This window comes from Neofelis nebulosa, chromosome 11 (assembly GCF_028018385.1).
Source record: "Neofelis nebulosa isolate mNeoNeb1 chromosome 11, mNeoNeb1.pri, whole genome shotgun sequence".
Taxonomy (NCBI): domain Eukaryota; kingdom Metazoa; phylum Chordata; class Mammalia; order Carnivora; family Felidae; genus Neofelis; species Neofelis nebulosa.
Window position 1 is genome coordinate 65,130,721 of NC_080792.1, and position 15,826 is coordinate 65,146,546.

At 40.3% G+C, this 15,826-nt stretch overlaps 1 protein-coding gene across 1 annotated transcript in view; it reads left to right on the forward strand.

Moving 5' to 3' along the window:
• Positions 1-15,826, forward strand: part of MAPK1 (mitogen-activated protein kinase 1) — a 105,801-nt gene that overhangs the window by 78,007 nt on the left and 11,968 nt on the right. The window contains exons 5-6 of the mRNA XM_058692855.1: positions 4,273-4,387; positions 4,693-4,824. Of these exons, the coding sequence (XP_058548838.1) occupies positions 4,273-4,387; positions 4,693-4,824 (247 nt within the window). The remainder of the gene's footprint in view (positions 1-4,272; positions 4,388-4,692; positions 4,825-15,826) is intronic.

Consider the following 15,826-nt stretch of genomic DNA (forward strand, 5'->3'; position numbering starts at 1 on the left):
CAGCTATTAACATCTTACTACTCCCTTGCTAGCTTTTGTCTCTGCCTGCCTCCCTCCCTTCTTCTCTGTTTCCTTTGTCAACTTTTTGGCACTTCATAACATAAACTACTTTACTACTAGACCCTTTGGGACATACTGATACTCATTAAAGGGGGAGAGTGTTCTTTCCCCACAGTCATAGTACCCCTAGCACACTGAGACAACCAGCATTAATTCAGTGATATCCCAGTTATCCCACCCAAAAGTTCTTTACAGCTGTTTTTGTCTTATTTTCACTCTGTGATCTAATCAAGTTTTGTGCGTTGTGCTCACTCTAGAACATTCCTCCCACCCTTTCTGTCTTCTTCATGAACTTCAATGCTTTGCAGAGTACAGACTGGTTCCTTATGATTCAGTTTAGGTCACACTTTTCTGGCGGGAACCCCGCAGGTTCTTGGAGTTCATGTTTCCGGTGTTTACCTTGGTGACTCCTGGTCTCTATCACTTATCATATTGGGGGTGGCAAAATGGTAATTTTCCAAATGTATTGTTCCTTCTACACTAATTTGCTGCCATTTTTCTTTGAAGAGCTTTCTCTTTTTTTGTTTCTCTTCCTATGTCTCCCACCTTTGTTTTTAAAACATTATTATAGGGGCACCTGGGTGGGTGGCTCAGTCAAGCGTCTGACTCTTGATTTCAGCTCAGGTCATGATCTCGCAGTTTTGTGAGTTTGGAGCCTACTTGAGATTCTCCCTCTTTCTCTCACAGTCACTCAGTCTCTCTCAAAATAAACTTTTAAAAAAGCCATTATTATGGATTCATGAAATATGTGCTGTCCATTATCACCTTTTTATTTTTATACTTCTATCGTCTCCATTTTGACAGGCTAGAGTGCTCTGTGTGTGTGTGTGTGTGTAACATTTTATTTTCATAGTTTCCCACTTGCAAGAAAAGTATAAGGCAGTAGTTCTCAAACATTCAAGCCCCAAGACCCCTTCACTTTCTTAAAAAGTGTCAAATATCCTAAACAAGATTTGTCTATGTGGAGTCTCTCCATCAGTATTTGCTATATAGAAATTAACACTAAGACTTTTAAAAAGTATTAATTTCTAAATAATAATAAACCTGCTGCTTGTTAACATAAGTTTTATTTATAAAAAGTGTGTTTACTTTCCACCACAAAAACATTTTAGTTAGAAGAGGGGCGTTCTTTTCATTTTTGCAAATTTCATGTGGCCTAATAGACCATTGCTGGAATCTCACCTGGTTCTGTACTCTATCTGTCCAGTAGGTTGATTTGGTTTAAGTCTAAGAAGAAGAGGCTTCACACAGATACGTAGTTGGGAAAGGGGGTATGTATGTTAGTCTTTTCAGCTGCTGTGGCTGTTCCTTTTTGATACTACACTGAAACTCAACAAAATGAAAAGTTAATTGTGGAATCTAAAACCATGCCACCGAACTTTTTGTACTGTCTTACTAAAATCCATTGGTCTACCTTACACTCACTGATGCATGCTTTGGAATCAAGCATTTGGAAAATACTAGTTCACTGGGTTATCCAGATCTTCCAGATGTCCTATTTCGTGAATGGTATCCTCTCATGTCATGTAGCATCTGGAAAAATTTTTTGTACACTTGTGAGAGAATGAATGAAAAGGAAAACACTTTAGAAGTACAAAATAACGTCACTCTTCAGATCCTTAGAGGGAAGCCACATGGAACCCAGGACCACTTGCGAGAACTGGATAAACTTCTGTAATACTTCAGATCCACCTCAGATTCAGACTCACCAGTTCTTTACCCTTTGTCCCATTTGTTTTCTCATTCTCTCTCTATACATGTGTGTTTTTTCCCCTCTGAGTCATTTGAGAGTAAGTTGTAGATGTGCACCTTTACCCCTAAGCATTTCAGTGTGTATTTCCTTAGAACAGCAATTCTCATGTTCCTGAGGACATTTGGCAGTGTTTGGAGACATTTTCGGTTGTCACAACTGGGAGAAGAATGCTACCTACTGTCCATCAACTAGTTAGAGGTGAGAGATGCTGTTAAACATCCTGCAGTGTGCAGGACAGCCCTCACAGCAAAGGCTTATCCAGCCTAAAGTGTCAGTAGTGCCAAGGTTGAGAAACCCTGCCATAAGAAGGATGTTCCCTAATATGACCATAGTATAATGATCAAAAGTGAGAAATTTTTTTTTTAATGGGAAATTTAATACTGGTTCAATATCTACTGCACTGTATATATTCAAATTTTGGATATTGTCTCAATAATCACCTTTATAGCTTTTCTCCCCCTACTCTAGGCTCACACATTGCATTGTTTCTCTAGTCTCTTTTATTTTTTAATGTTTTGTTGTTGTTGTTGTGTGTGGTGTTTGTTTTTTTTTAGAGAGAGAGAGAGAGAGAGAGAGAGCGCGCGCACATGCACAAGCAGAGGAGGGGGAGAGGGAGGGAGAAAGAGAATCTCACACAGGCTCCACACTTAGTGCAGAGCCTGACACAGGCTCCCATGACCCTGGATGCTCAACCAACTGAGCCACTCAAGCACCCCTCTCTAGTTTCTTTTAATCTATAATAGTTCCTCAGCCTTTTTTGAAGCCTTTTGAAGGGTACAGGTTGGTTGACTGTTTTGTAGATGCACCCCAATTTTGTGTCATGTATTCCGGGCACGAATACCTCAGAAAACAGTGTTTTGTTCTCAGTGTATCGTATCAGAAGGCATATCTGGTTTATGTCTGTATTGGTGAAGTTCATATTGATCTTTTGGTTAAATGGTATCCTCTTGTTCTCCACCATATAATGGTGATAATTGTGGCTAATTATGACAATTATTATTAGGTCAATAGGAATTTGTGGGGAATACTGTAAGTTGTGTAAGTTCTCTTCATCATACTTGTAACCACTAGTTTTTACCATCCATTGATGATTTTGTAGCTCTATCATTCTTCCTTTGTTTTAGTTCTTTCCATTTATTAATTCATGTTTATATTATTCAGTGGCTATTCCATAGTTGCCATTCTGTATTTGATGTTTAAATTGTCCCAGATTTTCTAATGGGAGTCACTTTGACATGGTCCCACTAATGTTGAGCATTTCCTTGCTTTGTTTTTTGGCACTAGATGCTCCAGGCTTACCTCCTAATACTTTCTCTGTCCCAGACTTGGAGTAGCCATTTCTCCAGGGAGCCCTGGTTCCTTTTAGTTGCTTATTTTTTGTAAGTTTTTAAGTGTTCCTCTTCATTTAGTTTTGGCCCAAAGCAAAAGTTATTTTGGATTACAAGAATTTTGGGAATAATGACCTTGAAATTCAACCCCATTTTATCATAGCTGTAGATCTGACCATTGTTTGATTTTCGGAAAGTTTTTTTCTCTATTCATTTACCACTATACCAAGCTATCTTTTTTGCACTGTTGTATGATTTAGACATAATTATTCCAAGTCTTTTTACAGAGTTCCTTTAAAAGAAAATTTATACCTGGGGCACCTGGGTGGCTCAGTTGGTTAAGGGTTCAACTCTTGGTTTTGGCTCAGGTCATGATTTCATGGTTTGTTACATCGAGCCCTACATCGAGCTCTGTGCTGGCAGTGCGGCGCCTGCTTGGGATTCTCCCTCTCTCTGCCCCTCCTCTGCTCGCTCTCCCTCTCCCTCCCTCTCTCTCTCTCTCTCTCTCTCTCTCTCTCTCAAAATGAATAAACTTAAAAAAAATTATACCTGAAAATTGAATAGAAAAATAAAACAAGAAATACGGATTGGTAAAATATGATGGAACCAGCACATACTCCACCCACCCACCCCCCAACAGAGATCAAGGGTTTTCAGCCTGACTTTTTTGAAAATGATTTTGTAGCAGTCACTTGAAAATGTATAAAAATATTCTGGAGGTGTAGCAGTGACTCTTCTTTTGAGTTGGTTTCCAGGTTTTCAAAATGAATAAATGGGCCATAGATGTCCTAAAGCAAGGGATGTTACTGCTTTTTCCTTTTTCCAGCTTTAACTTACAAGGATTGTTCCTCTCAAATTATTTGAAAAAAGGAATGAAATATACTTTGGAAATTCTCACCTAATAATAAGTTAAGAAGAGAGTAATAAAATCAAGTAATCTTGGTTGTTCAACAGCTTATAAGAAAGCCAGATTACTGTTTGTATCTGCATGCTCTCTTCTCTTATTTCTGAATTATAGAACCAAAGGAGAAGGTAAAATTCCCATGAGCCATGTACCTGTGCTGTTGGAGGATCTCACTTGTCATGTAACATTACATATCCTTCTTAGTCTTTTCTCTCTTCCCACTGCAGGGCTATACCAAGTCCATTGATATTTGGTCTGTAGGCTGCATTCTGGCAGAGATGCTGTCCAACAGGCCCATCTTCCCGGGGAAGCATTATCTCGACCAGCTGAACCACATTCTGGGTAAGATTACTGAACATTTTAGGGGCTAGATTTACTGTGTTCACCTGCCCTAGTTTACATCAGAGGCACATCAGGAAACGAAGAATAGTTTTGACAACTCTTTAATCCAAGATAGATATGAGTTTTAAATCTTGCTTGACTTCAAATGTTAAGGATCCTTATAAAAACTTGTAAAATAGAATGGTAAGCATGGGGGGGACGTGGTGAGGAAACAATTAGTAGGATCTATTCTGCCCCATAGCTAATAGTGTGTGATCAGCCTCTGTGGGTCTTGATAATTAACAGCTAATTATTTTATCTGTTAGGTATTCTTGGATCCCCATCACAGGAAGACCTGAATTGTATAATAAATTTAAAAGCTAGAAACTACTTGCTTTCTCTTCCACACAAAAATAAGGTGCCATGGAACAGGCTGTTCCCAAATGCTGATTCCAAAGGTAAATATTATTTTATTGATTATTTTTCTTAGACTTCACTTTTTGTTTATTTCTTTGTTTTATTGGTTAAATTGTTAGGTCACTAGCCTGAAAAGTTAGCCTGTGGCGATTGGATAATGCCTTATTTAGTGCTCACTCTGTTGCTTTTTTCCTTTTATTTTCAAGCAGTGGCGGTAGGGTAAGGGAGTGTGGGAATGACCGTTTAGTTTTCCACCTTTTCATTTCTTTGCTTTTTTATTTTTTATTTATTTTTTTAATGCTTATTTATTTTTGAGAAAGAGAAAAAGCACAAGTGGGGGAGGGGCAGAGAGCAAAGGGACAGAGGATCCAAAGTAGATTTGGTGCTGACAGCAGAGAGCCTGATGTGAAGCTCCAGCTAACAAACTGCAAGATTGTGACCTAAAGTGGACGTCGGCTGCTTAACAGACTGAGCCACCCAGGTGCCCCTTACTTTATTTATTATTTTTTAAATATAAAAAAAAATTTTTTTTAATGTTTTTTTTATTTCTTGAGAGACAGAGTGTGAGTGGGGGAGGGGCAGAGAGAGAGGGAGACACAGAATCCAAAGCAGGCTCCAAGCTGTCAGCACAGAGCCCAACGTGGGGCTTGAACTCACTAACTGTGAGATTATGACCTGAGCTGAAGTGGGACACTTAGCCGACTGAGCCACCCAGGCACCACCCCCCTTACTTTATTTTTTTAAGTAGGCTCTATGCCCAATGTGGGACTCAAACTTACCACCCTGAGATCAAGAGTTGCATGCTCTTATGTTTACTTATTTATTTTGAGAGAGAGGGCACATGTGTGCGAGTGGGGGAGGGACAGAGAGCAAGAGAAAAAGAGCAAGAATCCCAAGCAAGCTCTGCACTGTCAACACAAAGCCTGACCCGGGATTTGATCTCATGAACTGCAGGATCATGACCTGAGCTGAAATCAAGAATTCAATACTTAACCGACTGAGCCACCCAGGCCCCCCTGATTTTTAATTGTAGTTGACATGTAATAATAAATTAGTTTCAGGTATACAACATAGTGATTCCATAATTATATACATTATAAAATGCTCACCACAATAAATGCATTACAGTATTATTGACCATATTCCCTATACTGTGCTTTTCATTCCCGTGACTTACTTATTTAGAACTGGAAGTTTGTACCTCTTAATCCTCTTCACCCATTTTGCATATCCCCCAACCCCCCTCTTTGTCTTTTTTTTTTTTGGAGAAAGAGTATGTGACCAGAGGGGCACAGAGAGAGAAGGGGACAAAGGATTCGAAGTGGGCTCTGTGCTGACAGCAGGTAGCCCCAGGCTCAAACTCATGAATCACGAGTTTATGACCTGAGCTGAAGTCAGATGCTTAACCTGACTGAGCCATCCAGGCAACCCACTCTTTGCTACTTTTTAACTTGGATAAAGTTCACATTTTTAGAATTCAGAAAGTTGAGGAGCCTGCAAAACAGATTACACATTTTTCATCTTGTCATTTAATAATTTTTCAAATCAGGTTTTTTTGAAGAATAATTTACAAAGTAAAATTCACCCTTTTTAGTTGTGTGGGTCTTTGAATTTTAACAAATGTATGTAGTCACATTAAGTGCCACCACAGTCAAGATATGATGGAGTATTCTCATTGTCCCCAGAAGTTCCCTCATGCCCCTTTGTACTCATTTCTCTTCCCTAGTCCCTGGCAATCCCGATCTCATTTCTCTCCCTATAGTTTTGCCTTTTCTAGTGTGTCATAGAAATGTAGTCATCCGGTTATATAGCTTCTTATATCTGGATTCTTCCACTCAGCGTAATGCATTCGAGAGTTATCAGCATTATTGCTTGTATCAATCTCTTCATCCAATGGTGTTGGAATAATTAGACATTTGTATGCCCCCCCCCCCAATAGAAACCTAAAAATGGAGCATAGCCCTAAACATAAGGCCTAAAACTATAAAACTTTGAGAAGAAAACAGAACAGAACCTTCATGACCCTAGGTTAGGCAAAGATTTCTTAGATAAAACACCAAGAGCACTCATCCATAAAAGAAAAGTGATAGATTTCATTTTGCCCTTTTGTATTTTAAGTTAACTTTGTTTAACAATTATGTTATCCTTTATTCCCATGTACTGTGTATCTGTTAAATATATTAGGTGGCTAATTTCTTTGCTTGTCTTTTAATAGGTAGATGTTTTTAAAATTTTCATACTATTGTAGAATTGTGGTAGGCAAGATAATGACCCCATTGCCAAAGATGTCCACATCCTAATCCCCAGGATCTATGAACTTGTTAGGTGACATGACAAAGAGGAATTAAGGTTGCAGATGGAATTGAGGTTGCTCATCACCTGATTTTAAGACGGGGAGATAATTGTGGATTATCTTAGTGAGCCCACTGTAATCACAAGGATCCTTAAAAGTGGAAGAAGGAATCAGAATAGGGAACCAGAGAGAGAGAACAGGTTGCCAGCACCTTGGTGCTTGTTCTTCCATAGCTTTATCTCCATACATATACATATTTTTACCTAAAATTTACTTTTTATAAATTATTATTAATATAAGCTAACATTTTTGGTAAAAATTCAAAAGTCTTGGGAATATTCATCTAAAAAGGTGAAATTCTTTTGTAATTATTCCCTAAAGGTCACGTTAATGTAATTGTGTCTGAGTATCTTTCCATGTCAGTGCATAGAACTGACTTGTCTTTAATGATTTTAAAACATCTCATCCAGTCTTCTCTTACAAATTCAGCTTTTTCTGACTTTTGTTCTTTTGTGTGTGTATATCTTTGTGTGTTTAGTTTAATAACTGTCAACTTAGATGTTGAATTTGTTATTATATACTGACCTGAGTTAAGGTTCAGAAACATTTGGTGGTTTAAAATTGAATTCTTGGGGCGCCTGGGTGGCGCAGTCGGTTAAGCGTCCGACTTCAGCCAGGTCACGATCTCACGGTCCGTGAGTTCGAGCCCCGCATCAGGCTCTGGGCTGATGGCTCGGAGCCTGGAGCCTGTTTCCGATTCTGTGTCTCCCTCTCTCTCTGCCCCTCCCCCGTTCATGCTCTGTCTCTCTCTGTCCCAAAAATAAATAAAAAACGTTGGGAAAAAAAAAAAAATTTAAAATTGAATTCTTTTTGGATGTAGGAGGAACTGTCTTTTAAATTTTCTGATATAAAAGTAGTATGTTATCCTGGGAGACAGTTTAGTAATATAGGAAAAAAAGAAAGAATAGGTAAGAGAAGAAGAAATGCTCTTAATTACCAGAATCCCAAAATAACTTTTATTTTGCTGCGCCAGTGTGTGCATAGCTTTTACTTATTTATTTGTAATTATATAATTATATATGTAATTATATATTATAATGTTATTGTAAGTATAAGATGTTTTTAAAATTATACCTTCATAAACATTGTGTATGTTACTGATGAGATTTGGTTTGTATACTAGAATGGGTTTGTATACTGGAATGTCCCAAGCATCTTACCTAAATCTTATATTCTAAGTTGCCAAAACTGCATAATTAAGACTTTATAATATCTAGACCTCCAGGCTTCCCTCCTATTTATTTCTTCATTCTTTTTTATTGTTAGTTTTGATTTATATCAAATTATGTGAGGTTTTTATTTAGCTTATTGTCCCTAGGTTAAAGCTATGAACTTTGAGATTGATTCATTTAGATAACAATTAACATTACTAAAATCCAGAAAGTTAATTTTGAAAGGTAAACTTTGGATGAAAATAATGAAGCAGGAAGGACTACAAACAGAATAAATAAAATGGAAAAATGGGAGTTGGTAGTGCTGGAGCAAGCAGGATAGTATCATGTGTTAGGAACATGCACTTTCCAGCCAGACCTCCTTGTTTCAGCCACTTACTGAATCTCAGACAAACTACTTAACCTCTCTGAGCCTTATCTCATTTTTCCCATTTGTAAAATAGAGTTAGTAATAGTACATGCATCACAGGATTGTATGCAAGTCCAGATCACTGGCATTTGTAGGTCTGGATTCTGAGATCTCAAGACTAAATTTTTTTCATTTATACATCTTGGAGATATTTCCGTATCTATAGTTATGAAGGGTGGCTACATAGTATTTATTATTCCTTTGTAGGGATGACCCAGAGTGTCTTTAACCAGTCATGTATTGGACATTGAAGTGCACTTCACTTATCTGTTGCTGCATAACAACCACTCCACAGGTTGGGGCCTTGTAACGACCACCGTGTATTTATTCATAAGTCCATTGGACTGGATGGAGCTCCGTGGGTCTGCTTTTGTGGGTCCCACAAGTAGCAGGGTCTAAGGTGACCTCATCACATCTTACAGTTGGTTCTCCTTTGTGCCATTGCCTATCATCCTACAGTAGACCAGACTGGGCTTCTTAGGATGACAGAAATATTCCAAAAGAGAAACAACAGAAAAGCTGCACAGTCACAAAATAGGAGACACTTCTGCCACAATCTATTGGTCGAAGCAAATTGCAAGGTCAGCCCAGATTCAGGTGGTCGAGAAATAAATCCACCCATTGATGTGAGGAACTGCAAATAATTTGTGGCCATAGTTAATCTGCCACCTGCCTGTTTCTAGTATTCTACTGTAATGTACATAAATTCATTTATTTAACAAATAGATCTGCGTGTACTGTGCCATCAAGGGTTCTATGGCCCTGGACTTAGAACAGCCATCAGACTGATTACCTGCCTGCAGGGAGCTAATAGTTTGAAAGATCAGTAATTATTTTCTTTTTCCCCACTCATAACAGTAGAAAGCATTAAAAGTTTGATGATCCACCATGTGGTCAAGGCTGTGGGGCAAATGAATGTTTGTTCAGAGACAGCTAATGGTGTGTAAATTGGTTGAGTCTCTCTGGAGGGCAGTTTGGCAGTTCTGTCACACATCTTTTGTTCCAGCAATTTTGGGTGTTGAACTTTTGGATCTGCCAAGCAAATGGGGGAGAAGTGGCATTTTAATTTGTTTTTCTTTAATTAGACTGATGGGGGCACCTGGCTGGTTCAGTCAATAGAGCCATGTGACTCTTGATCTCAAGGTGGTTAGTTTAAGCCCCACAGTGGACATAGAGCTTACTTTAAGGGAAAAAAAAAAAAAGTTTGAGATAGAATATTTTTCACATGTTTGTTGGAGATTTCTGAAATCTGAATCCTTTGAACCAGTAGTATTGTAGATTTTTCTTTAAAGGAGTCTAGCTTAGGATTCTCTCCAAAATTACTCCAGTTAGGGGGAAGAAATGATTATTATTCAGCAGATGGTGCTGGGCTAGTTGAATAACTATTTGGAAGAAAATCAGTTTAAATCATTACTCACACTTCAAAGTGAATTCAAAAAATTGATAATTAAATACATTTTAAAAAATCATACTAGGGGGCACCTAGATGGCTCCATTGGTTGAGCATCCAACTCTTGATTTTGGCTCAGGTCGTGATCCCCAGGTTGTGGGACTGAGCCCGGCATTGGCCTCCTCACTGAGCATAGAGCCTGCTTAAGATTCTCTCTCCCTCTCTCCATGCTCAGACGTGTGCTCGCTCACATACTCACACACACACACACACACACACACACACACACACTCTCTCTCTCTCTCTCTCTCTCTCTCTCCCTCTCAAAAAAAAAAAAAAAAATCACACCATTAAAACCCAGCAATATTTTGGGGCACCTGGGTGGCTCAGTCAGTTGAGCATTCAACTTTGGCTTAGGTCATGATCTCATAGTCCATGAGTTCGAGCCCCACATTGGGCTCTGTGCTGACACCTAGAGCCTGGAGCCTGCTTCGAATTCTGTGTCTCACTCTCTCTTTGCCCCTCTCCCACTCATGCTCTCTCTCACTCTCAAAAATAAACACAAAAAAAATTTATTTTTTAAAAACGATGGAGTGTTCAGTATTTTTCTGATCTGCGTGGAGAAAAACTATCTTCCTAAGCTGTAAAAACAAACCAAGAAAACAAACAAAAGAAAGATAGATTTTATCACATAAAAATTTAAAACTTAAAATAAACTAGAAGTGTAAGCAATAGGTATAAAATGTTCCAAATTGAATAACATTTGAAGGATCCCTTTTTTTTTTTTTTTTTAATTTTTTTTTTTCAACGTTTTTTATTTATTTTTGGGACAGAAAGAGACAGAGCATGAACGGGGGAGGGTCAGAGAGAGAGGGAGACACAGAATCGGAAACAGGCTCCAGGCTCCGAGCCATCAGCCCAGAGCCTGACGCGGGGCTCGAACTCATGGACCGCGAGATCGTGACCTGGCTGAAGTCGGACGCTTAACCGACTGCGCCACCCAGGCGCCCCATGAAGGATCCCTTTCTTAACTATTATGTTAAGGCAACATAGCACCATGGTTTAGGCTGTGTGCTTCAGAATCAGCCTCCTGAATTCAGATGGGCCCCACCTCCTCAGATCTTTGACTTTGGACAAATTATTTAACCTGTCTGATTCACAATTTCCTCATCTCAAAATTGGAACAAATTGTATTTCCCACTTCATAGGGTTATTTGGAGACTTACATGAATTATTAGTTTATTAGTGTTAGACTAGTGATTAATATATTATTAGTGTGTAAAGAACAGAGAGAAATCTAAGACCTCAGTGGATAAATAAATGAGCAAAGGATAAGAACACACAATTTACATGGAGAAATAGATGAGGAAAAGAAGGAAGAATATTTTGGGGAGTGACAATTGAGACTTTAGTTTGGGCATAATAAATTTAAGGACACCCATTCAGAAACAACCTAAATGCTAAATGTTAATTGAATGGTTAAGGAAACTCTAATGCTTCTACTTAAAAAGAGTGTCATAAAGTCACTAAAAGTGATTTTTACAAAGTTTTTATAGCATGGGAGAATACTAATAGCAATATTTACTGGGGAAGTCATACAGCATTTTTCATATATATAATATCTCAATCACGTAAAAGAAAATGCAGGGAAAAATTCTACAAGATAGGTCAAAAAATTAGTAGTGGTTACATTGAATGAGGGGGTTGTGTTGCTGGGGGTGAGAGGTGGGATCTTAGGTGAGTCATTCACACAGACTAGAGGGTCAGCTGTTTGAGGCTTTCTTGGTTCCACCTCATGAGATCCTACTGCCAACAGGTTAGGCCTGAAGAAGGACTGTACTGGCTCTCATAGCGAACAAGTCCAGTAGTGTTTGGATTCCAGGGCACAGAATCTGGACCTCTTTGTTGTTCAGTGTTGCCTTCCTCTGTGCTTTTCATATTAATTAGCTCTTGTCTTGTGGTGACAAGATGGCCACCAGCAACTCCAGGTCACACTGACCTGTTTCTTGATAGCTTCAACCCTACTGTGGGGCTCATTGCTCCTTTGTCCCCATCCCTGACCAGTCTCTGTGGCTAAGGGAATCCAGGTGAATGTGGCTAGGGCAGTGTCACCATTCCCATGGCACAACCGGGGGTGTGGGTGGTCTGAGAACTCCCCCATGGCAAGCACAGCGTCACGGGATTAGAGGGGCAGTGGACACTGGCAGGAAAACCAACAGTTCTTTTCTTCCTGCTTTTATTTTTTTTAATTAAGAAAAGTACAATTCCTGTAAGAAGTCTGTCTCCATTTCCCAGATAACCTGTTGTTTGAAAAGCTTCCAGACTCTGTAGTTACTCCTATAAATACATATATTAACTGTAAATGGAGTCATAAGCTATATACTTTTTTATTGCCTACAGAGAGTTGTATTTATCATTCTAAAGTTTGGGTCAGCGCTCAAGGCTAAAGAAAGATTTAGCAATTTTTTCACAAATGGCATTGAAATCATGCAGGAGGTTGAGATGGTAAGAAGAATGACCTGTGTCAGAGCTAAATAACACAAACCTTCAATGGCCAGTGGAACAGGAGTAGAAACTCTTGAAAACTGTAAAGAATGGACAAAGAAAATAACTAGTGCCTATTTCACAGAAGCAGGAGGTGGCATCATAAGAAAATAGACATGTTCTGTTCAGCAGTCTCCATGGAACAGACAGGCTTCCAATTAAGCGGTCATTAGTGACCACATAAGTATAGTTGAAGCACTGAGTGTGAATAGGAAGTTTGAAATGGAACATGCAGACAGAAACAACTGGTCCAGATGAGGGGGAGCTGGGTGTGGCCACACACTGTGGAGGTTTGGCTTTGAACAGGGAGAGGGTGTCTTTGCTCAGGAAGGTCGATCCTGGGGGCCTCAGTTTTCTCGGTAGCACCCTTAGACCTGCACAGAGTAGTAAGGCTCAGTTGGCAGGAAGGGCATGATTAAAGCTGTGTGAGTTGAGAAGAATCTTAGACTAGAGCAGCAACCGAGCATAGATTTCCCAGAACTTTTAGGGGCTTTGATGAGATTAAAAATCTTGAGTTTTGGGGTACCTGGGTGGCTTGGTTGAGCGTCCAAGTCTTGATCTTGTCATAGGTCATGATCTCACGGTTCGGGAGATCAATCCCCATGTCAGGTTTTGTGATGACAGCACAGAGCCTGCTTGGGATTCTCTCTCTCCCTCTCTCTACCCCTCCCCTCTTCCTTCCCCTCCTCCCTTCCTTCCCCCCAATAAATACACTTTAAAAAAAAATCTTGAGTTTTTGTGGTACAACAGTTCTCAATAGTGTGCTCCTTAGACTTCTGAGGTCCCAAAAGTCCTTTCAGGGTGTCCATGGGGTTAAAACTATTTTCATAGTAACACTAAAGTCTTCTCACACTTTCTCTGTGCTGCCCTGTGCACTCTTGGTACACAACTGCTGGTGAGCAAGATGGCTAGCACCTTGGCCCAGGATAAGGCAGTGGCAGAGCCGTGCCCTCACAGCTAAAAACCAATGCCGAGTGCACATAAGAATGTCTCTGGTGGAGCAGTTAAAAATACTTGCTTTGTTATATCCCACCCTGCACACATGTCTTTTCCATATTCTCCATGACAGAATGAAAATATAGATACATAGAGCCTGTCTGCCACATACTGAAGGGTTTTCTTCTCAAAGAAAAGTGCTTGTATAGTTTGAACTATGGCTGAATTAACTGCTTTTTAAGATCAATCATCAGTTGGTTTTAAGATTAAGGTTCTGAGGGGCACCTGGGTGGCTCGGCTCGGTCAGTTAAGCATCTGACTCTTGATTTCGGCTCAGGTCATGATGATTTCACGGTTCGTGAGTTCGAGCCCTGCATCAGCCTCCACACTGGCAGTGCAAACTCTGCTTGAGATTTTCTCTGTCTCCCCCTCTCTCTGCCCCACCCCCCATTCACTCTTTCAAAATAAATAAACTTAAAAAAAAAAAAGTGTGAGAAGCATTGTTGCAGTTGCACAGTTTGAGCAGCTAGATCTTTTTCTCTGGCCTTGCTCAGAAATTCTAGTTAAGGATGGATGTGACAGGTTGCAGCCTTGATCTCGAATGAGAGTTTTGTTGGGTAGGTGAGATGGACCCTCAGTGGTGCATGTCTCACTCAGTCGCATGACTCACCCCAGAGTCTGGGCCAAGGAGGAAAGGAAAAAAGGCTGAGGGACCAGAAGGGCAGGGTCATGTTGCTATGTACCAACTGAAATTAAAGAGAAGGTATGGGGTTCTAAGAGGATACCAGGGAGAGTCAGGGATCGTGGTCAGATGTAATCAATCCCAGCCTCGAAAGGACTTCAGTCTTTTAGGGGAAATAAAACCTGCATCCAGGGAAGCGTATGCACAGGCATAGTGATTCATGCCATCTGAGGGGTGCCACTGGATTTCTGTGTGACGTGGGAGAAGGGAGGCCACGCACTCTGACTGTGGGATCAGACCTGCCAGCTGCTTCCCGTTTCTCTCCTTTTCCCCTTCTGTAGCTGTGAATAATGCAGAAATAGCACTAGCAATAAAAGAAAGATGGAGATCCAGTTATTTTTCAAGTAGCAAAAAAAGCTACTTTGTGATTTTTGCCTGTAGGTTTAAGGGCCTAGAATATAACTTGAAGGAACTATAAAAGGTTTATTTTAGAGCTGCTTAAGCTGCCAAATACCAGCTGCCTTGAAGCACTCCCAGCTTAGTACCAGCAGGGTTTGGAGGGGAAAAGTATCCCCCAACAGCTTAGAAATAATGCTGTTAGAATCTGTGGCCAGACCCTCCTGGACTTTTCCTGACAGACAATGTCTAATTGGGCAAAAGGCCAAATGACTTCTAATCGCTCAAGAAACTTCTTGCAGAGGGGCGCCTGGGTGGCTTGGTCGGTTAAGCGTCTGACTTCAGCTCAGGTCATGATCTCACACTCTGTGAGTTCGAGCCCCGCGTCAGGCTCTGTGCTGACAGCTCAGAGCCTGGAGCCTGTTTCAGATTCTGTGTCTCCCTCTCTCTCTGCCCCTCCCCTGTTCATGCTCTGTCTCTCTCCATCTCAAAAATAAATAAACGTTAAAAAAAAATTTTTTTAAAAAAAAAGAAAGAAAGAAACTTCTTGCAGAGGGGCACCTGGGTGGCTCAGTCGGTTAAGCGCCCAACTTTGGCTCAGGTCATGATCTCACGGTCTGTGAGTTCAAGCCCCGCGTTGGGCTCTGTGCTCAGAGCCTAGAGCCTGCTTTGGATTCTGTGTCTCCCTCTCTCTCTGACCCTCCCCCGTTCATGCTCTGTCTCTCTCTGTCTGAAAAATAAACATTAAAAAAATTTTTTTAAAAAGAAACTTCTTGCGGAAATGTCTATGAGTTCTTTTGCAGTGGTGAGGGGGAGCAGGTGGTGGTTGGGAACGGTAAATGGATAGATTTGTTACTTGTATTACAGATAGTTAGACTCTAATGCCTAGTAAGTGGTGTGTCATGTGTTCCCACATCTACCTGGTGTTCTGTGGGACTTGCATTGGGGCCAGAGATGCCTGAGTTCTTGACCATTATACTGTACTGTCCTGACCCATGAGAGAGTTGCCTCTGAAACCTAGCCCATTCATGGGCCCCTGAAACCCATGTCCATGGCCTCAGGAGTGAATACCTGTCCTGCCCAGACAGTGCTTTAGTCAAAGGCCAACACTCTAAATTCCTAAGAGCCTCCTCTGCTCCAAAAAGTTTTCTAACCTATAAA